Source organism: Eucyclogobius newberryi, unplaced genomic scaffold, assembly GCF_026437365.1.
Source record: "Eucyclogobius newberryi isolate DKJ021-1_F unplaced genomic scaffold, fEucNew1.0.hap1 SCAF_13, whole genome shotgun sequence".
NCBI lineage: Eukaryota > Metazoa > Chordata > Actinopteri > Gobiiformes > Gobiidae > Eucyclogobius > Eucyclogobius newberryi.
The window spans coordinates 12,257,703-12,285,273 of record NW_027315757.1 but is presented as its reverse complement, the minus strand read 5'-3'; the positions used below and the strand labels follow the sequence as shown (position 1 = coordinate 12,285,273).

Genomic DNA, 27,571 nt, shown 5'->3' with positions numbered 1-27,571 from the left:
GGAAATGAGGGATTAAACTGGTAACTGTAAAAAAAAAAAAAAAAAAATACAGTAAAATATCACTTCAAAGTATTGCGACGCTTTGATTAATGCGTTTACACTTGAAACAAATGTCTGTTTATTCTTGTACTCGACTAGAAGATTAGAGTAATGGAGACGACTTCCATCAGAGTAAATAATTTTATTAACATTCACAATTGTTCAGCCAAAAAGCTAAATAACTCCATTAAAATCCTACAAACTGGATGACGAAGTAGAAACAAAGTCATTGTATTGTGGAATTAAAAAAACAAAAAAAACATAACATGTCATTGTGCCAGTTATAGCATGATCATAAGCATGTTAATATTATAATCTGTGTTAACACCAAGTAAACGTTGAGCTACATCAGTTAGTAGTGAGGTCCCTTTGCTCTTTTTTTAAACACGGGTGATTAAAAGCTTTCATTTCGACTAAACTCAACTATCATCGGCTTGTTCTTTTACCTGTCTTTTTAATTGCAAATAACCTATATATAATTGTGGAGTTCCAATAACACATAGTAAAACGTCTTTATATTTTAAAAAAGTGGGTGAACATTGATCATGTCACACAGAATGCTCAATTGCTTCTTCCTCTTCCACGCTTCCCTGAGTCCCATTTTTATTCTTTGCACTGACCGTATCTTAAGTACCAAACACAAGATTAAACTATACTTTAAAAGCTTCCAGACTGGCCTTAATATCGAGCTCGAATTGCCTTTCGCGCTCGAGTTTTTGATGATTTTGTAACTTCTCAAAGCCTGTGAGAACCAGCCTAACAGTACCTTTGTGTTTACCAGGTGGATTCTTCTCTTAAAGACATCTGCGTTAATAAAATATACGTCCACATTCCCAAGAAAGCGATACAAAACATGGTGCGTTAATTGTGGTTCAACAGTTATAATCAAGCAGGTTTGGCAACTTGAGTAACACCAAATGAGTTTTAAATGGGAGGCCCAAAACGTACTGGGTAAGGCAATAGATATTCTTTTTCATATTGGCACGGATAAGGGAGATGCTACAACATGTAATACTTGAAATAGTTCCGTCCTCCTCCCGTAAAGTCTATATAGAAGCGGTGACGTGTTCAAGAGTCCGACACGCCCGCGAGTGAGTGTGCAAAGTTTTAACTGTCCGCAGGAAAGAAAATGTGTGAAAGTTCAGTCAAGTATGCTGAAACGTAGTCCACAAAAGTATTCCAGATTCCAGTCAGTGGTACTACAGTTCCCGTGTTCCAGTTCATCTGCAGCGGAAGGTTCCTCCACTTGGATACTCGTTCAGAAAGGCGCTCTGCTCTGTTCGCTTCATCGTGTCCCGGGGCAGTGGCATTCACAGTGGGCTGATGGCGTCTGTTGTCCAGCGCACGTTTAAGTCCGTTCAGATCGCTCGAGCTTCTCGTCACGTGGCACTGAACTAACAAAAGGATAAAGGGAACATCAGACGTATAGATTTTCTGTTTTCATATTCAATGCATAATGTACAGTAGCATTTACAAAGTTGATCCTTTTATGTGAAGTTTTGCAGTAGTGAAAAGTAAGTTTAAAATGTACTAGTATTTCCTTATGGTATCTGTACTTTACGTTCTACTTCACGAGATTTTAGGACTATACTAAAAATAGTTTTCTTTACAGTTTGAGAGTACCTGAAGAAGTTATTTTAGCACATTCATAATTTTAGTCAACGTCCAGCCCTTCTGATGTACAAAAAGACTACTAGAAATATAAAGCAATAGTTTCTGTAAAAAAACATAAAAATCTGCACAATTCTTCATCTAATTATACAATTTTACATTGATATAGTTCTGAAAATGTGTGCAACATATTTACCTTGTTTACTTTACAAAAAAGTACATTTTTAAACGATTACTTGCACATGAGTAAAAGTATTCACATTAAGAACTTAACTACTCAAGTAATCTCCCTGAATCTTTACTTTTACTTAACAGAGAGCACTTCTTCCTCCTCTGAAGTCTTGTGTAGAAAAACAACAGTGTAATGCATTCTCTGTGTAGAACCAGCAGAGGGCGAAAGAGGGTCTCAAGTAGAACGCAGTAACAGCAACTCTTTGATTTATGACAGACCATAAAACATGGCTGAAGGAAAGAATAAGTAAAGTAAGTGCTCAGGATTCCATGACACAAAGCACTTTCTCAACGTAAACAACATCTACACTGAATACATTGTGCAGCCTCAACATAAAGCTCTATTGTTGAACAGGGACGGGAATTCTACACGATTTATGGTAGTGCAGTGGGACGAGTAAGGATAAATTGTCAAGAGAATGTTGATTTCTTCCATTCTGAACAAACCGATTAAAAAGTACATGACATTACTTTGTTTAGTGGGTCAGCTCCTGTAGAAAATCGCACTTTAAGTAGAAAATTCAAGTAAATGGCGCCGGTATGCATTAAAGGAATCAGGCACTTACGTCATCAATTTACGCAGAAGGAACACATTTTACAGAATAGTTTAAACCTTCATTTAAAAAAAAAGATCAAGTATTTTGATTTCTCAATGATCATCTTTAAATTAGACGAGCTCTGGCCCTTTTTTACAGTGTGGCTGCTTGGAATTAACTCTAAATACATCACATCAGCTGCCCAAGTCCAACCAGGAAGTTAAATTATACACGTCTCTAAAACTGTCAGACTGAGGAAAACAAGGTACTAGGATTTCTAGTAAAATTCAAAAATATAATTATGTTAAAGCATGAAATAAGCAGTCAAACCAGCCGTACGCACAGAAAATAACTCTGCATTACAAATTCATTTATTTTTAAAGTAAAAGTAAGCTTGAATACTCCATGTTTTTGCACAAGTACGAGACGTAAAATGGAAGTGAAAGATTGGAATGCAGAGGCCAGACAGTCGAGTCTTTGAAGTGCGCTCTGGATCAGCTCCATGAGAAACAGGTGCTTGTGACACGTGTTACATCTGCGCAGGTACAAACCTTTACAAACCAGTCCATTTCCTCACCTGTTCAGTTGATGAGGATACCAGGAGAGCGCCCGTCCTCTTCTGCGATGTTCTTCAGGTTATGTTCAGCCTCGTCCACCGTCCTGAAATCAAACATTAATTGTCGCTTTTGTAAATGTTTTTTGATTGCGAGGTTGTGATGGGTCGTACGTGAGGAAGTCCCGGACGTCTTCTGCCGTCAGCTCGCCGGTGGTGTCCAGGGTGAGGTCTGCGCAGCTCAGTGGAGAGTCCAGAGGAGTGTCCAGCACTGGAGAGGACAGGCCACTCAAAGGCTCCACAGTTCGTCCTATAGGCGGGAAACAGAAAGTCGGGTTCATGTTATCCAGTATTTTATTTTTTCCCCGTTTTAAAATGTATATAAACAAAATAAAAATGAACACAGTCTACACAGAGCGAGGGAGTAAAGGAGAGTAATACAGGGGAAAACAAAATCTACGACACCTGCTGGTCAACACAGAAGTCCCATTTAGTCCAAAGTTTATCAATTTAGTCCAGATGTATTTTTTCCCCCCCTACATTTGTCTAATGTCTGTTACTATGTCAGTCCAGTCCTTAATCGTCATCAATTTCTCTGTGATAGACTTTTTTCCTGCATCAAAAAGTACTTTCCAAAAGTTATCCATTTATTGCGTCCATGGCAGGAGTTTTGAGGCCATGTTATAGAATTTCATAATGTCAGAACATCTCGAACATGTTAGTTCCATATGAACCATCTCACACTCTGAGGACCTCAGGGACCGGCCTCCTGCTGGTGCCCAGAGTCGGGACTGAACAGGGACTGGCCTCCTGCTGGTGCCCAGAGTCGGGACTGAACAGGGACCGGCCTCCTGCTGGTGCCAGGACTAACATCTTCCTGAAGATGTGAGACAGGTCGGAGTAAACTCTGATAAAATCTATGCTCAAAACGGTTCAGTTTTGTTTTGTTTAACTGAAAGAATGTTACAAAAAATTTCTTTTAAAATTAATCTTAAATCATTTTGTGATTATATAGTGCACTGTGATGTCATACATGTGTATTGGGATTTTACAGTATGTCAAAGATTGTAAAGTACTTTGCAGTACACTGTGTAAAAATGGTGCTATACAAATACATTTTGCTTGTTTTCTATGGACCAAATAACAACCAAAATTGTGGATCTACTACTTTTCTAGAAGAACTCTCAGTTTAAAATATCCATAACAGTGAGGGGGCAGTTAAATTGGTCAGTTTAAACTATAGCCCCCCATAAGGTAAACATTTTATATCATGTTATGAACATAATCTATAGATAATAGTTTTCTTTTATTCTGTCAATGTATAGCAACGTCTACTTTATTCATTACTCAAAAAGTGCCCCAACAGTCAAAAACAGAAAAACAATGAGCATGCAAGGACAACTAGTCACTGTTGGTGACTGGACACAAATTCAATCTGCTCTGGTCTCCACAACAACCATTATCCCCTGCCAGGACGAGGCTGCCGAGCCAGAGGCAACTGGGTCACACTGAATGGTTGTCATGGAGACCAGAGGGGAACCCTACAAAAGGCTGGTGGGGCTGGAGGGGTTCAGAAAAAGAGGAGCGCCATGAAGTGGACCCAACTAAGAGCAGAGGAATGTAGAGTGGACCCACCCTCGGCCTGTCCCAGCTGGTTCTTGTGGGTTCCATTGGCCTTCAGCTTCCCGTCGCTGCAAAGACACATAACATCTCCATTTATTTTAACCAACCACACAGTAAATAAAGCATCAACAGAGCAAGTATCTGTTTACGAGGTATCGTGTCAGGAGAAATGTGGAGAACTTGAGGTACGCCACAGTTACCAGAATTAAACCTCACTATGTAAATCACCCGGGGCATTCACGGGGAGTTACACAAAAGAGCCATTTCCCCATTTATCCTCTTATTATTATTTCAAACTATTTTTAGTTGTGATTGACTGTTTATAGGGATGAAAATATCAAATTATTACATTTTATGTCCATCCCTAATGTGTGGTCGGACAAAATTATGTGAATCCAACAGAAATGTGTTAAAACATGTCGTATTAGAGGTTTAATTATCAGTCAAATATCTGTCAGATTAAAATCACAAAAGAGCAAAAATATCACCTTTTAACAATTTTAACGTTCACAACATAATTTTTATTTTTAATCAGGTCTTTTTGTGGCAGTTTTACTATAAACAATATACTAGATATTCAGATAAGATTCACAATATTATTTACATTTCAATACATTTCCCACCTCTATTTCCATTCTACTTTCACCATTATTTGAAACTATTTGTATTTTGTACCACACATATGATCAAAAAGAACTACAGATAAAGTGTCTGACCTGTGTGTGAGCTCTAGTGCTCGGTCCAGCTGAATAGAGCAGAGTGGTTCTGTAATAACTTTAGCAGAAAGGGAAAATCTCTCGTACTCCGACGGTGAGATCAAGTAGAAACCTGTGAAGAACAAACGCGTTTCACAAATCAATGAGAACTTTGACTGTGACCTTTTGTCCATCCGTGACGCTCACCTTGTCCGTTCTTGGTGAATACACACGATGCGATGCCGCTGATGTCTTCCTTTCGTATGCAGTCATAGCGCACCTGAAAATGCATTCATTAGCGCGCATTAAAGCGGTTTGAAAGTCTGGCGTGTGTTGTACCTGCGGTCGGAGGGCGGGGATGTTGAAGAGGTGCATGTCTCCCATGTTGGTGAGGCAGACCAGGGTGTGCTCGCTGTAGTCCTCCTGAGCTGTGGAGCCGAACACCACCAGGGCCACTTTCCTCACGCGGCAGCCTTCGTGCGCCGTCAGCTTGAACTTGGTCTTGGCGCTCACTTTGGGAAGAGAGAACACCTGGAGAAGGCAAACAAACGGTTTTGATAAGTATCGTTTTGGTGGGAATAATCTGTGTTTCAGTGCAACTAACACGACAAAGTACAGTTACAAACATAATAATTGTTATCTAAATATAATGTGAGATTTGAAATATACCGTAATAACATTTGGATATTGTTGCATGCAGTCATGGCATCAAGTATTTATTTTAGGGCAGAGACTATTAATTATTTTGCTAGTCGATTAATTTTGCAGATATCCTTTCCATTAAATGAATAGTTGTTTGAAATTTAAAAGGCCTGTGAATACAAAATTATGAAATTTGACCTAGAAAAAGTGATGCTGCTTGAATAAGTCTTGATCGAGTATTTCTAGACAAAATACGTTTTTACATCAGCTGACTCATTAGTTCTCAATCAAATAGCTGTGATTAATCAGTTACAGTTTCAGTCCTAATTTCTTTGCTTTCACTAAATCAAACAAAGTGAGCTCTGAAAACCCAAAGTTATTCACTTGCCAGTCTGAATAAAACTAATTGCATTTCATAACAGGCAGGTGGATAATAGGACACCATGTTGTTTACAATACACAAATACTTTGAGTAGTGACCTTGAGCTGCTCCTCTGATGCGATGAGGACCGAGTGAGCGTTGTTCATGTCCGGTGCTATGGCCAGGTCCTGGGACGCCTCGTATGGGTCGGGCAGAGGCTTCCCGCGCCCGTCCAGGACACTGATGGACACAACGGGGGCGCGATGCATGAGCTGGATCTCCTTACCCAGCACCGCCTCCACACACGCGCTGGTGTCGCTGGGTGCTCCCCGCTCACACACACGGGCCGCTCCCATCCCGGGGACCTCCAGGGCATAGGCGTACACGCTGCCCGAGTTTGTGCCCGCCCACAGGGTAGGGCCGTGGTGTGTACCTGAGAGAAGGAGAGAACACCACTGAGAACAACGATGGAGGCATTTTCTGCTTTTATGAACGCGCTCAGACATTTGACACTGAAGTTTGGTTTGTCTGTTAGCTAGAAACCTTGAAAATCCTCTCAAATATGAAATCACATTTCAAGAAAGGCCATGGCCTCTATCCCTGAAATTTTAAATATAATTTTGAAATGTTTTTAAATTTATTTAAAAATTATGTCTTTTACTGAATTAGCATAAATCAATTTCTGTGAGGTCCAAGTTTGAAAGCCAATAGCTACAGTATAATAACCATGTATTGGGTATGTCATTGGTTTATCAACAAAAGAGACTTTCAAATTTAATTTCATATGTGCTTTCTAACAATAATAAAAAGGGGATTTGCCATACCGTCTCGTAGGAAAGTGTCAGCAAAGCAAAGACACCGGACCACTCCGGTCAGAGAGTCGTCTGCGGAGCGAGGTTCGATTCTCCTCTGGATCGGAGCAATATCCTCCTGCTCTGCTAAAGCTGCATTGGCCTCTTGAACCTTAATGAAAAAGTATATAACAATTTGATGATGAAAAGGCAATAGGTTTCCTATACGTTTCATGGTAGCATCTGCTCTTTACCTTGCTTGTTGGCGTGGGGATTGGCCGTTTCTTTCCAGAAACCCTACTCTTGCGAATGCGCCTGAAGCTCTGCCGCAAGGACTTTTTTAAAGACTTGACTCTGGAGAGGGGACCTTCCATGGCCAGGGAATCATTTGGATGAAGCGTACACCTGAGCCACAGGATGTGTTATTTATTAGATTAACTAGTTTAAGACTACATCTTAAATAAAACCTTTAATTCTAGCAGTTGAAAACACTTGTTTAAATCAGAATCATTATTTTGGGTGATGCATATTCTTGCTTTCAAGGCACCAGTGCTCAGAAGATTTGTCTGTACCATCACCTATTCTTGTTGAAATTCTCAGAAATTCTGTTCTATGCATCCATCTTGAATGTATATGCATCTAAGTTTTCTGTAAGATAATGTTTTGTGTGTTTGCTCACCTGGCTAGCACTGCGTTCCTTCTGTGGTAGTCAAAGAGGCCAAAACCGTGGCTTGTCCCGAAGGAAATGAGGTTCCACTCGGCGTGCAGAGCCACCGCTGTGACCGAGGCTGGAGGCATGCACTGCACCAGCACCAGAGGCTGAAACCCCGGAGGGAAAGGCGGAGGTTTGAGCCGAGGGTCCAGCCGGTCGTGGCCCTTCCATGTAAAGCCCTCTCTGTCCTGCAGCAAGTCCACCACTGCCACGTCCACCAGGTGATCCGAGCGCTCGTCACTCAGCCCCATAACTATCACCTGTATACAAAAAGTGGTCATTTTAAACGTTTAGCAGAGCAGAGATGTGGTTTTGTTTTTGACCTTGCTCTGTACCTGTCCAGCAGTGCCAGCCACCACTAGTTTGTTGCTGTACTTGCACAGACTGATCTTCTGGATGCCGAGTCTGGGGTCATCGCTGTACGGGTCAAAACAGCCAACCTACAAAAATTTATCAAAGGACAAAAAGATGGCAGGACGTTAAAACTACTCCATGGGCCACACAGCATGTTAATAAGTATAATCAAAAAAACAAAACAGACCCTGTATAGAACTGTTTGGCTAATAATACAATTTCAAGGCTTTTAAATCACAGGCAGTATGTGGATGTGAGCACTTTGGGAGGAAGACATTTACGGATTTCTTGCGTCAAATGGCACTACAGATTTAGAAGTCTGTTTATGCAAAGCAGAAGATGTATCCCCCCAAAAACAGAAAGATGTATAGGCGTTTGACATTGTTTATTTTTACTTTGGCACTACTTCATTGAGCCAAACTAACATCCTCCTGCAACTCCTCCCTTCTCCTTTTATTCCCCTCCAAACGCCCCCTCCAGACAGCCTCTTGACTCGCCCTAATAAAACCTCGGCAAAACACGTGCATCAATCTGTCTCTCGCACACAGCAGATTCCAGCTTGTACATGGGAATTTTGTCTTGGCGAAACACCGAGGAGAGAAAGGCTTGTCTGAAAAAGAGTGGGATCATGGGTCTGGTTTTCATTATGAAGGGGAAAGAAAAAAGGGAAAGGCGCTTTATCCCATATGAGGGCCGCATTCCTGAACATGCAGCTCGGTTACCGCAGAATACATGAGAAAAGGTGGGGGCGGCGAACCACAAGTCAGCGAAACCGGTATGTATGTGAAGATCGAACTTGTCTGATAAATATTTAACTTGTCACAGAATTACTTCCCAGCTTTGACGCTAAAAACAACACTCAAGACACGACTTTTTCAATATTCATTGCGTTTTTGCTTCATGCCTCATCATTTTGCGCCCTTCAGCTCAGACAAGACTGCTTACACTGATAGTTCTGCCTCCTGATGGGCATCGCTTAACTGCAGTTGTGCACAGAAAGTGGGCCAGTATAGCAGCATCTGAAATGTGAGGGGCGGGTTTGTCTGCAGCGCTCTCCAGAACAGATGGGAGAAAACAGGCCACAGATGTATTCCTCAGTGCTACATATCGTTTTCATTCTTCAGTTTGTAATGAGAAAGACCCTCTTCCTGAAGTTGACCTACAACACATTTCAAAATTGGATGTGGGAAACCTTTCTGATTCTATAGAATGTATGCATTAACATCGTTTTAATTCACTAATTCACAGTGGCAGAATTATAAGGAGAGCTGACAACAACATTGTTTCTGAAAGTAGTTTCTCTGTTCATGCTCAGACTGTGCAGCGCTTAGCGAGCTTGTTTGCTGATGACAGGAGGTGATAAGACAGAGAGGATCGGTTCAACTGTGTATGATCCTAAAGTCTGTATCAGTGATAAATCTGAGGGTAGCTGCAGTGTTCTGTTGTTTACCACCTTTTCTACAACTGTTTAATTGATTTTCTTCTTTAAAATGTCTGGTATAAACTCAATATTTTGCAGTTGTAGACTTTCATAATTTAGATTTTTTTAAGCTCCTACAAGAGAAAATGACATTACTCCTGATTGACTGGCCACTCACTGCTAAAGTCTTGAATACTGTGATGTCACCTGAATAACCTCTAATGCAGTAACCTGAACAATTTAACTTTGTGAGGAAACTATTGTAATTATATTGTAATTTGTGAAGTAATGTGTCCAAGTACATAATTATGCAAGAACTTAATGGTAATACCAGAAAAATAAGTCATTTGGATAGTAGGACAGCAATTTAACTTACCCGTTACTACTAAACTCATGCATTCCACACAATTAAAACCATAGCAAAGTAAAAGTAAATTTGTTTTCTACACATTTTTGCAGAATTTGGATTGAGCTGTACCTTTCTGAAGGGGGGCCACTCCTCCTCTTGCTGCATGTCCGGGTCGTCGCAGGGGTCGTGGGTGTCGTCACACGGGTCGCAGTCTGTGTGGAAGACGTTTGCGGTGCTCAGTTTGTACACAGGGGTGAGGGCGACGCCTGAAGCGTCCCAAAAACGCACTGTGCCGTCTTCGTGACTAGAGGACAAAAAGAAAAAGGAATTTAGCTACAACAGCTAAAAAAAAAACAATCCCAGAACAAGTACAAAAGTAAAAGTAAAGAGAGCTTAACATTTTCCTTAGTAGTTTTAATAATAGATAAATTTTACTTTTACAGTCGTAAATTTGAGAGCAGGAATCTGTATTTTCTGCTCCACTACATGTTCTAACTGGACTGAAAAGTAGAAAGTAATTTTCATATGGTTTGACGGGTTATTTTTAGCATGTTCATGATGAAATCCTACATAAAAAGATTTTGAGTTCAAATCCCAGCTTTGAGCAAACAAAAATACAGACAAATTCAAGAAAATTAAATTGATATCAATTGCTACAAAAATAAAAACAAATTAATCTACTTCAGGGACAGTGGTGGAAGAAGTACTCAAAGGTTATGAAGAAGATTCATGTGGGTTTATTCAAATGTCCCATAGTTAATCACTTCCACTTTTTAACCAAGATCCATGTGCACCCGATTTGTGCAAACAGAAATAATTCCACCTGCAAGTGTTTTATTGTATCCGCGTACCCAGTCAATAGCAGTTCTTGTTGTTTGGGCGGCGGTGCCAAGTTTTTCCCTCCACATATGGGCCAGCTCTGCACAAAGAACATTTTGCACAGATGTAATCACTAGGAAAATAAAAAAGTTAAATAGAAACATTTGCACCTTATGCTCTCAAATGTGAAAAGTTCAGATTCCCAGATTTTCCTACACATTTTTCTAGATATACATTTTAGTCAAACAGAATATATAGACCAGGGGTGGGCAATTATTTTCCTCCGAGGGCCATATTCAAATCCAGGCAAGTAGTGGAGGGCCGGCCCACGATCATTGGTGTGAAAAAAAATAATCAAAAAAATTAAATGTCAAATAAAATATCACTTTTCTGTCAAATATAGGCTATTTAATCTATTCTTTAATTCATTTCACGTCATATTTATTAAGGATATAATGGTAGACAGATGCCTGAGGGCAAAAAACAAAAACAATTATTTTATTTTTAAACATTACTTGGCATGTTTGGCGGGCCGGATTATAAAGACAAACGGGCCACATGTGGCCCGCGGGCCGCAGTTTGCCCACCCCTGATATAGACACATTAATAAATTGGCAGAAATGTCTTGCAACCAGGGCAATACATACATAAAACATGACTATAACTGAATCCACAGCGCTCCTGCCACTGGACTATTGTTTAACACTGTAATATTTGATAATTAAACATCCAACAGCTGTTAACTGGCCTCTCCTGTTCCAGCACATTAAACATGCCCTGATACTACAGCCTTCTCTGTAGAAAGACAGTTAGCGAGCTGCTCACAGCCAATACAAGCATCATCATCATATTGCATATTTGGCTAATGGCCATATAGTGGGTAAAGTGTCCGTCTCATGTTAAGATGAACTATGGGATATCCATAAAGCATTAACAAAACAGAATTGAATATTAATCTTGTTGGGCTTGAAGAACAGAAGGACAAAACATAATAGAATAATACAAATTCAAGACAGCCTTATTATATTGCAGTAATATTATAGAAGTAATATCCACACAATCACAATATTTTAGTGCTTTGAGGCATACTGAACCTGCAAACAGTGTGGGTGGATGTACGTAACCTGTGCTTTTAAGCTCTATGAAGCCAAAAATAAAAATGAGAAATGCATTGCATCCCAACATTTTGGGATGCACCGGTATTGGTGTTGATACTGGAAAACATAATCAATTCCAGATCTCCCTTAACTGATCTGATATTGTTACAATCAGCTAAGTATTGGAAACAGTCACAGAAAAATATCAGCACATACTAAAAAGCCAAAGTAATCCAAATGGGTCAACACTACATCTTCCCACCTTGGTTGTCAGCTGGCGGCCTCGTTGTGCTTTGCCTGCATTAACCAGCCTCTCCCAGAGTTTGGGGGGTACATTTGAGATGTGGCAGGAGCAGGTGATTGCTGAGGAGTGCAAAGGAGCCAGGTAGGGCGTAGGGAGAGTGGGCCAGCCCGGCGTCTGTAAGTCTATGACAACCAGCTCCTCTTCCAGCAACACAACCAGCGCTGAGGGCTCATCAAACTCTGCAAAGACCCAAACATATGCTCTAAAAGTGTTGAATGTATTGATGTTTGCCAAGGCCAAGCCTGTTCTTACCATTCTCCTGCTCTACGCTGTGAACAGTGAAGAAATCAATGACTCTGGATGTAAAGTCCAGAGTGACGTGGTCTTTGTCTTGCTGAATGGTCAGACAGTGGCGATCGCCATAGCTGGCTCTGGGCATCCCTCCACTGTACAACAACACTGGGGACCTGCACACACAAACACACATTTACCGTCAGTCATAATTTACTATACAAGGTTAGCATTTTTTATTGGTAGATTTTTCCAATAAATATACAAATAAAAACCTTAATTGGCTTACCCTGTCTGTGTTGTTCTCCATAAAATCTTGTTAATTGCTTTGCATGGAAATGGCCCTAAAATGACAGCAAAAAGTGTGAGAACGTAAAACTAAAAAATATTAGATTATAGATAAGATTTTAAGTCTGGCGTAATGTGATTATGAATGCAAGACTTTACTATTCCTGGACTGGTTCTCAATCAAAGTCAAGCCCAGGCACATTGTGAATGAGTTGGAGCTTTTACGGAAAGTTTAATTAATTCCTTTCCACTTCATTTCAAAGTTCTTACCATACGGCGTTGTGGAGGAGACCGGTTGCGGACTGCAGGTGTTGCCGTTGGTAACAGGCCAAACAGAGTAACTTCCATCGTTATGTGAACTGACAAACAGGTTACCCGTGCGTTCCCACACTAGACTCTCCAACTGCTACAGACAAACACAAATCTATTGATCAAAGAAGCTCAGCCGACAGGTTTATTTGATCCGTCTGTGCATCCCAGACACATTTCCCAATGTCAAAGACAGAAACTGAACCATGTACTATGCATAATGCCTCAATGAAATACCTTATTCCCCAAAAAGAGCTGCTCTATTTTCCGCTCGCTCAGGTCCCACAGCACAACCAGGCCACGGTTGTAGCCAATCAGGATCTTCACTGGCTGCTGAGGATGTTGCTGCAGAGACTCTACTGGTCCCAGTGACTTTCCACATCTGTAGTCGTCTGGAAGACTTAAATCACAAACAAAACAAGCTTACCTTTCTGAAAAAATACTTTATTTCAGCTCAAATCAGAGCGTTGCTACACTGGTGTGACTCGGACTGTGAAGCTCAATGGAAACATATTGAGACTAGTGTTGTGCCGTACAGGCTTTACTGACAGATGACAAACGGCTGACTCATATGAAGGAAGTTGAGAATCCCTGGGTAAAATTAGATTACGATCTGGAAAGAGCTAATCAAAACCTAAACAAATTAGATCTTAACCTGGTTGGCTTATGATCAAAGTTTTGTACCAAACAGCACCAACTGTCCTGTTGCTCAAAAATACTGGACTGAGATTATCTGGCATCACAGGCTATTTTTTATATCATCCCACTCAAATTCAGAACTACCGTATATACTCGGGCCGCAAAAAAGGCCATCAGAAAAAGGACGGCACAAACTGCGCCAACAGTCATGGGCTGGACTGGCATTACAATTGACATCCATCAATCAGTGCTGGTTTGACTTTACCCGTTTTCCATACAAATATATTTTATGACCTTAAATCCCATACAAAGGCAAAGGTATACAAAAGTAAGAGTAGCACGAGTAAAGTAAAGTTATTACTTCAGAAAACATTTAAGGGACAATACATTTCAAAACAATAACAAAAATCAAGCCAATTCTCTAGTACAGTTTATTATTTTGACAAGCCAATTAGGCCAGTCAATGAGAGATTTCCAGCTGCATTTCCCTTTTTTTTTTAAGTGCCTTTTGCCAAAAGCATCTGAGCATTTTTGAAGATGCCCAGGCTGGGAAAGTGGGATGGGGAAATAGTCCTACTGATAGGAGTAAGCTGCCTGCGGTCGATAGGGACTTAAGTTTCCAACCATGTGCAAATAGATATGAAATAACAAAAAGTTACAACATGAACTCCTGGAGAATTTGAACGGACATTCCTCTGAAGCAGTGGAGGAATGTGGAGGGAGACACGCCCAGAGGATTCACTCAGATGGTCAGGAAAATGATTGAGCAGCCTTTACACAAACAAAGTAAAGGTTGCACTTTGTTGGACATTTAACTATGATCCTGCCTCACACACATCGATGTCTGACCGCTTTGCCCGGGTTCATGGAGGCAAGATCCTCTCCGGAAGCACAGAGGCTGAAACATTCTCAACAAAGCCCTCCATTGTCTCCGTCTCTCAAGTATTTTTAGGGAATCCTGCATCCTGCTGCAGTGATGAGCCTCGGCCTGTGCGCCTGAATGTGTGTGTACATTGGAGATTCAAGTCCAACACTTCCTCGACCGGATCATTGCGTTTTGGCAAATGGTACAAAGCTACACTGTCCTCCTCCCTGCACACCGAGGACGATTTGCACACAAGGCATTATCAGGGTGCTCATTAGCCCTCTGTTCTGCCCGCCCCCTCCACAAGCTAAGTTAATGAGAGGTTTTGGAAGAAGAGGAGGAAAAAAAAACACAGCAAAGTCTCTGATACACCGCGCCAGTTATGGAGCAAAAAATTAAACATTACTAAAACAAAAAAAGTTGAAATTGTTTTGAAATGGCCTTTGTTGTTATTGTTTGTCTAATAAATTCACGTGGATCGGAGCAGTTACATTTGCCTAAAAGTCAACCGTTTTTAGTCTTTGAACTTACACACGAGCGTGACCTGCTAAGCTGGAGAGGTCAGAGGAGGAAATTAGTGTTTACAAAAAAGAGGCGACTCTCGAGGGCTGACAGAGTAATTGTTGCAGCTATGCTCTTCTACTGCGCTCCAAGACGAGCTCTAAGAAAAAGTTGTAAAGCCAATATGCATGTTAAATAAGGACATAATACGCAGGACAGTGAAGCTTGAAATGGGGGTGGGAAAAGGGAGCAAATTCAGAAAATTGTCAGAGCCGGGAACTGAACTCATGACAGAGGTCGACCACACAGAGCCTGACATATGTGCTGCTGCTTAAGCCACTACCACACCAGGCAGCATGGATTTAGGGCTTTTGCATTGAACTATAGCTCTATGCATTTTATAGAGAGGGGTTTCTTCCAGTTTTCCTTTAGGTTTTGTGCTTTTAGCCAAGCTAGGGAGGGGAAGAAAGATATTTGATGCAAATGGTAAGAGAAAAATAATCCTTTGCAAAAAAAGGACAGTGATTTCTCACCTCTGCACCACCTGATCCTGAGGTAACGTCTGGCTGTCCTTAAGTGTGAGACTGGGGATCTCCAAAACGTAAACGCCTCCTCCCTCTGTACCAATGCACAGCAAGTCACATGACCTCAACAGGAGCAGGACCGTCACCCGGGTGGCACTAAGGGACAAAGTAGTAGTAAGTATTTTTTGAGTCATGTTTTTGGGGGGACTAGTGTTACTAAGGCCTCACCTGCAGCTCTCAATGCCCGGTCGCCCTGGGAGAGTGTAGCTTCCCACTTCCTGCAAACAAACCACACCCTGTCTTCTAACTCCGCCCACTTCTTTAGGCACTCCTGCTGCAAGCTCCCACAAGTGGATGGTATTGTCATCAAGCAGGGACAGCAGACGACCCTGACAAATAAACATATTCAACATGTAAAGTTTGATTATGCAAACATGGCTATGTGAAAGCTCTTACCTGTCCGGGCAGAAAGTGTATTTGTGTGACAGCAGTGGTGTCTTTGTGCAGGCCGGTGAACTCCACTCCAGGAGATCCATAACTATAGGAATGTGGTTAAAGACATGACCCAGTGGCTTTTATATCATTGTAATCTTTAGAGTTCAATTTTCAGTAATATTCAACTAGCATGTTTTGAGTTTGCAGATCTTCAAATCTAAATTTGACAAGTACTTTGGAAATTCAGTGAGCAGCTTAAAAGATACCCAGTTAAATGCAGTTAGCAAAAAGTAAGAGCCCATTAAAACGGGTAATCTCCCACAATAAACAAACTGAATAGTGCTAGAGTGTCATAAAAGGGAAGAAATTAGAACACTGCAAATAAGCCCTGGGTAATTACCAGCAGCAGATGACGCACTTACCCAAACCACTGCTGTGCATGTGCACAGTCATTACAGATTCTCCTTTTTGTTAGCTTACTAAATCAAGCTTAACCGATAAAATAAAGAGTTTACACTAATGGCTTAAGTATGAAAAAATGTCCACAACAAAGCACAACCTCGAACAAAAGTTACATTTGTTTTATTAAAAATGTAGTTAAACAAATTAAACATGAGGATGCAGTATGCAGCAAAGTGGTGAACAAATAACTCAATAATACCAATCCATCTTTATTGGTTAAATTTAAATTAGATTTCATGCGCAGAGAAAGACTGAAGTGCTCCCTGGAGGCCACGGATATGTTTATAGTAGAATTCCTGAGCATTGTCACTTCCCATAGGCAGGTTTTATTCACTGCAGTAACACATGTCACAGACAGCTGGGGCCGAGGTGTGAGGAACCCAGTCACTTAAAGGTCATGGACAGGCAATGTGTTCAAAACGTTGACATAGAAAGTTGACAAAGACAAAAGGGTGAAACGCTAAAAGCCACAACTTTAAAGGGCAAGCTAGACATAACCGTTCACAATTGGACATCAAAGTCACAAGAGAGTCATCTTGGAAGTTATTCTCTTATTAATGGCCAATATTATTATCACATGAGGTGATGGTGGAGCTATATTGAAAAGTGGATTAAATGGCATGTGCTAATTTATCTGGAGGCATGACAGGGCGTGACAGGGGGGGGAGCAGTGACCAGAATCCCTCTCCGTAACAAATTGGAGAAGTGTGTGAAGAAGTGCGTATTCTCCAGGCAAATAATATAGTCTGAAATTTGGGATTCTGATGGCGTTTCCTCAACTGGTTCATCTGTACTCAGCCTCATGTATTTTACCCCCAGTAATCAAAGTAAGTAATGAAATAAGACAGCTGTGATTTACTCCATCCAACAGTCATACTGAAGAAACAACCCCAAAAGACAAAGCCGACTTCTTGATTGTGGCAAAGAAAAAATGCAGTGTACTTAACATGAGGCCAGACAACAGTGGTTTGGGAGTGCATGAGAGCTATGTAGCAACCGCCACAGCTCACTCATCACCAAACTACACACCAGTCTTTAGTGTAAGAGCATGGTAGAGAAGCCGTCACAATCTGGAGTAAAAAAAGACCACTAATGACTATTTAGGTCTTTGTCACAGCCTTGACATTTGGCTCGGTCGTGACTGGAATCACATCATTAGCTTCTCGAGTTACACAAGACTGTACAGAAAACCAGCTGACTAGAGTATGGACAGGAAGGAGAATACAGAACACACTCTTTACATGAGGAGGAAACACAAACTTTGGGGCACATTTTGGGCCACTTCCTGTTGGTGACGTCAGACCGCAGCAGAGGGCTTCCCCTGCCGTGATGTCACCTGGAGTCCCCAGAGTTTGCACCACCACCACCACCACCACCACCACCACCACCACCACCACCACCACCACCACCACAACCACCACAACCACCACAACCACCACAACCACTACACTGTTTGAAAAGGGATGGTATGAAAGCAAAAGACAATGAAACAATAGATTACTCTCAAATTCTAAAGACAATGAAACAGATGAAAGGTGATTGTGCGAATTCCCAAAGGATGACTTGCCAGAAACATCAACAGTCCCAGTTTAAGAACGCCAGCCCCTACAGGCAGTTGGGTGAATGCCTGGCAAATAGAGAATCTCCCAATCAAAAGGTTTCACTTGATATTATTAAAAGACAATGCATGCTAGAACAAGAACAACCAAAAACATGGAAAGCAGGCTAGATGATTCAATCAAATAGTCTGTACACACAAACCGTTTTATGGGAGTGATATGCAAAGATATGACGCAGCACTCCCAAGAAGAGACTCGAACTCAGACAAAAGAAGCCTACAGTGAACTTGTACTCACTGAATGGGTGTTTCCTCCCTCTGCATACACACCAACACGAGTGTGATTGCCCGCTGAGGCAGAGAGGGGGAGCGTTAGCCAGGATAAAGCGATTTCACGGTCTGAATACTGACAAACAGAAGGTATTGTCCTCCCAGGGACACGTCGGCAGCAGCCAGCACGCCCTCCTCTCACTCACACAAATATAGGAGATGCGCATCGAGATGAAGAGTGGACACTGGGCAGGAAGATGGGGATGAAAGCAGGAGATGACCACACACATAGTAAGATTAGTGTAGGAAATGTTATGGTTTGCACCGCACACATAAACACTGTGTCTGTGTGAGATTTATAACACACACACACACACACACACACACACACACACACACACACACACACACACACACACACACACACACACACACACACACACACACACACACACACACACACACACACACACACACACACACACACACACACACACACACACACACACACACACACACACACACACACACACACACACACACACACACACACACACACACACACACACACACACACACACACACACACACACACACACACACACACACACACACACACACACACACACACACACACACACACACACACACACACACACACACACACACACACTTAGTTTAGCCATTATTCTGTCACCTTTGTTTCCCCAATTTATTATCCTGGATGCAATTTAAAATCTCTTTCAAAAACAAGTCAAACATCTCCACCCATCCACTGCCTAAACAATACTAGCTCATTTACATCCTCTCCCCCACACTCGCCCACTCCACGCTTTCTATGCATTCAACCCACTTATCCCCACAGTAGAACATATTATAATTAAATACAAGAAAACTGTGGTCAGCTTTGTGTGTCCAAAAATACTCCAAATAAACCAATGCAATGTCCACTTAAAGAGAGCCAACAAATAAAGTCTGCAGAACGAAACCCAGACTTGACAGCCTCAAAACTAATGAGTGTGAAGCAACATAAAACAACTGCCAAATGTAACACAAAGAAGTTATTTAATTACAAGCAAGCAGTAAAACTATATGCAAAACAAAAATGTTGACTTGTTAAAACGGAGTAAAACAATGGAAATTTCAGCTGACCGTACTGGAGGGTGATGTCATTTTAGAGTTTGTGAGTCACGGTGCAAAAGTCCAGATTAATCCGCTATGTGACACAGACAAAGATCAGTTTGTAACCAACAGAAGACCGACAGACGGGCTGAGCAATACACGTACGATCCATGTGCAAATATTAGCGGTGTGTAGAAATCCTGATACTAGGCCCGAGGTCACCCAAGTTATGGTGTGATTCAGCACGTCCTGGATTTACTGGACATAACACAGTACAGATTATTATGTACAAAAGGGACCTGGTTGCAAAGTATTTATGCAAGGACTATCAGGGCAGCTAAAGGCAAGACAAGAATCATCATGAGTATACAGCCAGGTCATTTAAACTGACAATCTCATCTGTATAGCATGAATGAGCCAAATATAGGTATATGTAGTGTAGAAGAAGAAAAAAAGGAAAAGAAGAAAATCTAAGTAAAAGCTTAAAAATTATTAAACTTTGTGGTGTAGTTCAGTTCTATTGCGACATGAGTATTGTGAAAAGTTAAGTTGAATTGGTGCATCTCTGGTCAACCTCAGTCAACCAAAATTTGAATTAGTTGACCAATTATTTTTTATTTAAAGGATAGACCGCAGCAGAAAGCAGAAAGGAGGCATGACGTTTCCACATCATTTCTTGTCTTATTGATGCAATAGGTTCCTATGGTCGGATAAAAGATAGTTTAGCTTTTACTTTTGCCAGTTCCACGCCAAATGTTGTTGCCTAATCGATGCACAGGATGACTCTTTATTCAACAGAGAATTTCTTTAGTTTCTTTCAGCCCTGGTCCTGACACAAAAGCATTTCATCTGCAACTTTACAGATACCTCAATACTAAAACTAAACATCATATCAGCTGTGACTTCCTTCCTTTCTTTTTTTTTTGGTACTTTCAAAAACCTGCATGCCTGCGAGCGCCTCTCATCCCAGGCAAATGAGTTGGTCGTCATAGAAACCACCAACTCAAAAGCTCCCTTTATTAAGACTAGACTCCGCAACAAAGCTCTTACTCACTCAATCTGCACATCGCGACGCACGGGGAGGGTTAACCCAGGGCAGCGCAACAACATGCATTCCACCAGAGACCGCCCCCCCGCCCCCATCTCCCCCTCGCTCTCACCCTAACCCCTCCCTCACCTGAAACCCCCCCAACAACCAGCCACACAAAACTCCACTGCGCATTGTCCCCCATCCCTGCTACGAGCCCCCCGTTTGTGGTCGGAGTGAAAAACTGGTGTAATATGACGCTGCCTTTGTAAACACCGAAAGAGCACGTAAAATAAAAGAATTATGAGAGTGAAGTTAGCAACGTTCTGAAAACAAATCTCATGTGAACAAGAGCGAGAAAGCGGGCCAGGATTTAAGTCAAAGAAAGCCACAACCGTAAACGCTGTTCCAGTCTCTTAGTGACTGTGTCCATAAAGTCCATAAAGTCCAGACAGGTCTCACTGTTGCCCTGTACAGTAAACACAGGCTAAACACAAACTAGTACTTACGGTCCCATTAGAGTCAGTAAACGTATGATGTATGGAACTGTACGTGCAACTGTACAATTACAACATCTGAGCTTGATAGCCCAAATGTCCTTTCATTACAGTACAAACCCATAACATGTAAGATATTACACCTTTAGAGATTAGATTACAATTCTATCTTGAAACGCATATTGAACATAGTGTCTATATCAAATAAACAATATGCCGTTATCAGGACTGAGCCTGCAGCAAATACAAACTGCTACAATTACAAAACAATTTGTAAATAGACAATGTAAAGAAGCCACAATTTCTCACTTTTCATCTGGTCACTGATGTCCACACAACGTTAGATTGACCTACATTTAGTCTGAACAACTGTGATTATGTCACACTTTCACTGAGTCGAACTTCCTGTTGAATTAAAGCCATATCAGGTGACAAACTGTTTCAAACTAAACAATATCAGTGAGTGTTATAATAATAATTAAAGCCGCGGTAGCGGCGATGATGGCGACCGCCTTCCCGCGCGTCCATGTTTTCTGCTGCGTTTTGCGGCATACCAAACGAAGCGCAGTAATTCACTGTTGATGATTGCGTTTGTCATTAGTTAGTTTGTCCTGACAAATTGCAAGATTGTGCTGAACACAGACCTGAGCAGGGAGAAAGAGAGAGAGCCTCGGTGACTCGTGACTTTTCATTGATGTTCAGGGGTCAAAAATACCCGAGTTGTGGCAGAAAGAATAAAGTCTAAAGAATAAAGTCAAAATAAATAATAATTCTAATGCTAATGCTAAGACCGCGGCACGAGAGGAAATGTCCCATCAACATAAAAGAGGAAGAGGAAGTGAAGTCATTCATTGCACCCCTGCTGGCCAATTGTGAAAATACATAATATCTGTGATGCACTTTTCTTCATGGCGTCTTGAGGAGAATTTAAACCATGAGTTTCAAACAAATCAGACAATGTTGAGTTTTTCACACAATGGGTAGGGGGCGCTATAGAGTAAATTTGAGCACCATAGATCAATTCCAATAGGCGTGACTTGTCCTTGAAAAAACAGGAATTAAGCCTTTTTTGAGGGCGTGTTACACTGAGACCGTAAGGAATGTCAACATTTTCTTGAATATTTATTCAATTTCAACGTCTGTAGATGCAAAAAGTGTTGTTTTGAGCTCGATCGGACGAAAAACGTAGGACAGGTGCGTTTTACTCGTCAAAGGTCAAAAGGTAGCTCTATCACTGTCCCAAGTGCCTAGGCCAAAGATTAAGCGGTTCATGTTTTTTCGGAACGGGCCGATCGCATCCATGTCCCCATGTGTGACATAGATGTTCAGGGGGTCAAGAATGCCTGAGTTGTGGCAAAATGACCATGAAATAATAAGAATAAGAATAATAAAAGCCGCAGTAGTGGCGATGATGGCTCTCGCCACCCGAGCGACCGCCTTCTGATCGCGATTGCCCCGATACTGCATTCTTTAAGACTTATTCTTTTAGACTTTATTCTTTAAGACTTTATTCTTTGCAAATACAAGATACAGCTTGACTTAGTTTATTTGAAAGCCCCTGCAATTTAGGTAAATAAAAAAATACGGTGCCAACATAAGAACATGTCTGTACCCAGATCTAAATAACAAATCTAGCAAAATAAAAAAAAAAAAAGACAGTGTGATCAATGTGACTCTTTTTAAAATTCCAGGTGCAGATGGAAGAGTAAGAGTAGGCAAACTGCACAAATGTATCAGTCACAGTGTAGCACAGGCAGCGTAACATGGATGTACTTTAGCCTCCTCCTCCTCCTACACTCCCTGCTCTTCATTGCCACTGTTTATCTGCCGCCCTCCTCCTCTTCCTCCTCCTCCTCCTCCTCCTGCTGCTGCCTCACAAGTGCCTGGTACGGCCTGGTTCTCTCCCTCCGTCTGTGAGAAGAAGCGTCCATTCTCCAGACTAATGCATCAGCAGCATGTAGCACAGATAAACATGTGCTCTCTCAGTACGAGCGCTGTCATTTTGAGAGGTTTGTGTTGTTCATTGCAGTTACACACTCTGCTCTGCACTTCACACATTCCCAAGTCAGACACGCGAGACAAACCTGAACCATGTGAGCCACGTTAGAACCTCAAAAGAATCTCCAAATACCACAGCTTCACCTCAAAGCATGCACCATTTCCCTTTACGGCAAAGCATTCGAGTATGGCTGCACAATATACTGCAAAATGATTGTTGATTTTGGCCAACACTCGATTTTGTGGTAAGTTAGTAGGTTTTAGTTTAGTCACAGCTCTTACAGATAAAGTGAACTTTACCAGCGGGTCAACCGAGAGACTAATGGAGCCTGCTACAATCAATGTCACCAGTTTGTGTGCATGAGCTCATCTAAGTTAAGCGGAATTTTTGACACTAGTGAGTGACGCACCAGGCCAAATGATGGTTTACCACAGACGCCAAACCAGCACTCATCTCTGCAAACTAAAAGTTACCCAATGTTCCAGCTCGTCCTGCGTTCTTTAAAGGGACAGTCAGAGTGACATTCCAACTGGTCTGGCCAATAAGTCATAAAGCATTTCAGATGCTGTAGCTGTAGATGTGTGAGGTTTTGGTCTGATGTTGCATTTCACAGTCATTTAAATGTTTTATAAAATCAAATCAATAACTGGGAAGTGATGAGCCAGCTAATGAAAACTGGTTTAGTGGGCCCAAGCTTAAGCAAATAGGCGGTTGACAAGGATTATTAAAGTCATTAGAACTGTAATAATAATACTGCATTAGCCTTAAAAGGTTCAAATCAGTTTACAATTCCATATATTGTTCATTCATTCTCCATTAGGACAGTAGCTCTTTAGTCAATGAATTAGTATCTAAGTGGATGACATTTTTAGTCAACTAATTATTTTATTAGGATTAATACGGATATTAGCAGAAAGAAGAAAGCATGGAGTGAGTTTTCTGCCTTTTCACTCAGGAAGATGCTGTTTACTTGTACTGCTCTGTAGTCACTAAATGATTTGCCACTCCACGACCACTTTTGGTCAATTAATCGATGCACAGGGCATGTCTTTAGTCAACTACAGCTCTACTCTCCAATGGTGGCAAGGCACTTTTGAAGCCACAGCTGCCCTGGTACTAACTGACAGAAAAGTAGTTGCCATACAGGAGTAATACATGCAAAATGTTTTGCCCAAGAATACAACAATATGCACTGGTCAGGGATAAAATTGAACCCTTAATCTTTGTGTTTATGGGAAAATGGCTAAACACTGACATAACTGTGTGTGTTCGGGTGACAGTGTGATTCTGGGATAGATTATTGCATCAGTCAATATGGCAAAATCAATACTTTTGTGCTGTACTGGGCAGCCCTAGTTGCAATCACAAACATCAAATGCCCACTGTTCAGAAGATTCAATTAATATGTTACAGTCCCAACAACCCAAGCTTGACAATGCAGACAACATCAGCTCTCTGATTGGATCTTTAAAACAACAGAGACGAGAGTTGTTGACAAACCGGAAGGATACACTTTGATGGCTCCAGACTTGGTGCCAATGGCCATAAGTTGCAACTTGGGGTCAAAGGCCAAAGCGCTGGGCTGGTGTGGGAATCCATGCTCCACAGTCTGCAGGAGAAAACACATGAGACACAACACATGAGACACATGAGAGACAGTTTACATTTGGTCTGATGCGTCCATCTCTTAAGTTCTCCCGGGTGCGTGCGTTTGTGCCTTTGGCTGTCGGACTGTTCAGCCAGCGTGGCGTCTCAAAGGGAGGACTCCTTTCAATAAAGTTGGAGAACAGTTCCTAAAAGCCCTGATGGCAGACGCATGATCTTGTAAAAAAAAATTCACAACTTTTGCTTGGGTTTGCTTTTAGGAGAGAAAACCAGCTGGGAACACGAACACATCTAAAAATAACAGGAATATCCACAGGGACTGCAATATCAACTGCAATCAAAACTAAAATTGTAAATGTAATGTTCACAATTAGGAAATTGTAAAGGCTTCAACTACTTGAGTCATACATTATTATCCTTTACAAACAAAAGATCTTGCTTTAAATGTCTATAACCAGCAAACGCAGGCTGTAACTAATGATTATTTTAGTAGTTGATTATTTTTTTATATATTACTAACCAATTATAAAGTAAAAAATACAGACTGAATGATTCTAAATAAAGAATATTTAAAGTGTATCATCTGAAAATTGGAAACTGTGAAATGTAGTTTTAAAATGCTGCTGTTATTGTTATTAAAAACGTCTTGTTGCATATGTTTTGAAGTCCAGAGAAAAGGTACGTTTATCAAACACTTGACTACAGTATTTTTATTGTCGACAAGTCAGAATTAGACAATCTTTGCAGTCCTAGAATGTTGTAAAATGCTTTAATTAAACTATAAGACAAAATGCTCCAGAAGTGTTTAAAATGTGCTTTTTTTTTACAATAGAGAGTTTCTTAAAACTTTTGACTCCTAACAGAGCCTTGGGACCAAAATAAGTTGAAGAATTAGAGATGGACGTAAAACATTAACCCTTTGTTCTTGTAAGTACAGACTTGAGCGCCCCACACGCTCATAGGCAGAGAGAGATAAAGTAACATGAAAGTAGCACTCCTGTTGAGGGACCACCTCTGATAGTTGTGGCAGCTGGTGTCAGACCTTAAACTGTGTGTGTGACCCGGCACATTGCAACACATAACTGCACCCAGGCTGGACAGCAATGAACCAAAAGGCCAAAAAGCCAACCTACACACTAAAATGTTAAATTGTCTGCTTTATTTGGCATACTATACTAAGAGAATGTTAGTATTCAACATTTAGACAGTATTTTGGTAGATTATAATGGAATCAAAGTTGGAATTATTGCAATTTGCAAGAATATAAAGCGAAAAAGTTGAAATATAATGTCTAAATAAGCTAAACCTACAAAGGATTATCTTATCTTATCTTAATTTAGACCTTATACATGTTCTAAAGTTAATGTTGCATTTGTTTGTATTGTAAACTTCACTTATCTAGGTTATTTCTATTTTATGCATGCCTTATTTGATATATTGTGCTATTATAATAAACAATTAACATTTTTCTGATTCTGATTAATGCTAGACGTGCCAAAAATGTGCAACTTGAAATTAATCTTTACGTGAAATTGCCATGGACTAAACTAAACAATCATACTTCTCCCAAATATGAAAAATGACCAGTGCGAATGTAAAATTGTACTGAACACACAGTCACTTGTGTCTAAGCCGATGCTGCAACACTGTGCTCTACTCTCTACTTATGATGACACAGACACTGGCCTCACCTCAGGTCAAGGCCACTGGTCACCTCAGTAGATTTAGTTGGCAGCTCATCCTTTCACCAGCAACTGTAATATGATATACAGATACTACTACAGCCCTTCTACTGAACAATGACTTTTGTGAATGACCTTTGTGCTCCCCAAACCAGTTTAGCAGCAGGTATCAACATGCACTGCTCTAAATAATCAGGGAATCAGCAAATGCACAATGCTTAAGTATAACCTTGACAATAAAGAACATTATGGGGCATTATGGGGGCATTAGTGGTCAATGCAAGTAAACCTCAGATTGACAGCCATTTTAACTAATTTGTGGAATATCTAGGTCAAGCTACAAACGAGGCATCAAACCGCAGTGTCCAGGGACCAGATTCCTCCAAACCAGAAGCTAGTGCTAGTTATTAGTTTATTCTTCTGTTGCCAGGTTTGGATCATTACCACGCCGTGAAAACTAATGGGCCATAACCACATGAAGACACAGTCACTTCACAGCTCATTAGACACATCATCTCTAATGTAAAGAAGGTGACGAGGCGAAATGAGCGCAACAAAAGTTGACCGTAAACACAATTTTATAATTGAATCAGACAATAAAAAGCCCTGTTTGTGTTAAAGGTGCAGCGGTGAGTCCACGAGCCCCAGTGTCGTCCCGTTAGTTTACCTTGTTGAAGGCGAAAAGCTCCTGTTTTATCTTCTCTCTCTGCGGGTCTGTGCCCTGCCGACGAAACCTAAACTTCATCATTTTGAGGCCGGGGCAAGGAAATGCAACTGCGGGCGAAAGCGGGGAGCACCCGGGGGAGATAGCCCGAGCTTCTCGGTGAAAGGCTGCGGCTCTGGAGCGCGATGCTAAGCTGCTAACGCAGACTAGCAGCCCATGCAGCTGGAGCGAGGCGTGCGAGGAGCTGCTGCTGCTGCTGCTGCTGCTGCGGCTCGGGCACGGCTCAGCCTCCTCTTTCCCCTCCTAAAACTGGTTTGGGTCGCAGTGGGTTTGACCACAGCCCCCCTTCCGCTCGGTTCACGCGGAGCCCGTCATTGTTAACCAATGAGTGTGAAGAAATCTGCTACCAATTATTCAGAGACACCCCCACGCGCAGCGAGCGACGCACGGGGTGCTCGTTTTGAAGCACGGGGTACACCGAGGGAGCGGACACACTCTCACTACAGGGAGACACGGATGTGAGGCCAGACAAGGGGGTCCGGAGACATGGAATGAAACGAATGTATTTAAATGTGAAATGTTTTTTTTTAATGTAAAATACAGAAATAAACGTTAACGACAAAAACAATAACAAATACATGAGACACTATAACATTAATTTTACACGCTAACCCAGAATACACATTTTATATACAGCAATAACCACATTATAGTTACAACATGCTATATTTACAACAATAAAATAAATATACATTA

General features: G+C 41.3%; 1 protein-coding gene across 1 annotated transcript; it reads right to left on the bottom strand.

Annotated features, from left to right (window-relative positions):
• Positions 1–166: 166 nt before the first annotated feature.
• llgl1 (LLGL scribble cell polarity complex component 1) lies at positions 167–27,065 on the bottom strand. Its single transcript, XM_072442639.1, has 24 exons — positions 26,819–27,065; positions 24,376–24,473; positions 15,951–16,032; positions 15,723–15,883; positions 15,504–15,650; positions 13,203–13,365; positions 12,927–13,062; positions 12,658–12,712; positions 12,390–12,544; positions 12,096–12,316; positions 10,769–10,836; positions 10,047–10,221; positions 8,130–8,234; positions 7,762–8,054; positions 7,337–7,487; positions 7,116–7,254; positions 6,411–6,724; positions 5,628–5,819; positions 5,496–5,568; positions 5,310–5,421; positions 4,606–4,661; positions 3,145–3,280; positions 2,995–3,077; positions 167–1,428 (listed from the first exon to the last, which is right to left on the bottom strand). Exons 1-23 carry the CDS (start codon positions 26,897–26,899, stop codon positions 2,999–3,001), a joined length of 3,192 nt encoding a protein of 1,063 aa, XP_072298740.1. The 5' UTR covers positions 26,900–27,065; the 3' UTR covers positions 167–1,428; positions 2,995–2,998.
• Between the last annotated feature and the right edge of the window lie 506 nt (positions 27,066–27,571).

Excerpts from the sequence above, each read along its gene's own strand:
- llgl1 (XM_072442639.1), bottom strand. The coding sequence starts at position 26,899 with ATGATGAAGTTTAGGTTTCGTCGGCAGGGCACAGACCCGCAGAGAGAG. Across the intron at positions 16,033-24,375 it reads AAGTCTGGAGCCATCAAAGT|TTATGGATCTCCTGGAGTGG; the intron begins GTATCCTTCCGG and ends ACATTCCTATAG. Across the intron at positions 5,569-5,627 it reads TCCCCGCCCTCCGACCGCAG|GTGCGCTATGACTGCATACG; the intron begins GTACAACACACG and ends ATGCATTTTCAG.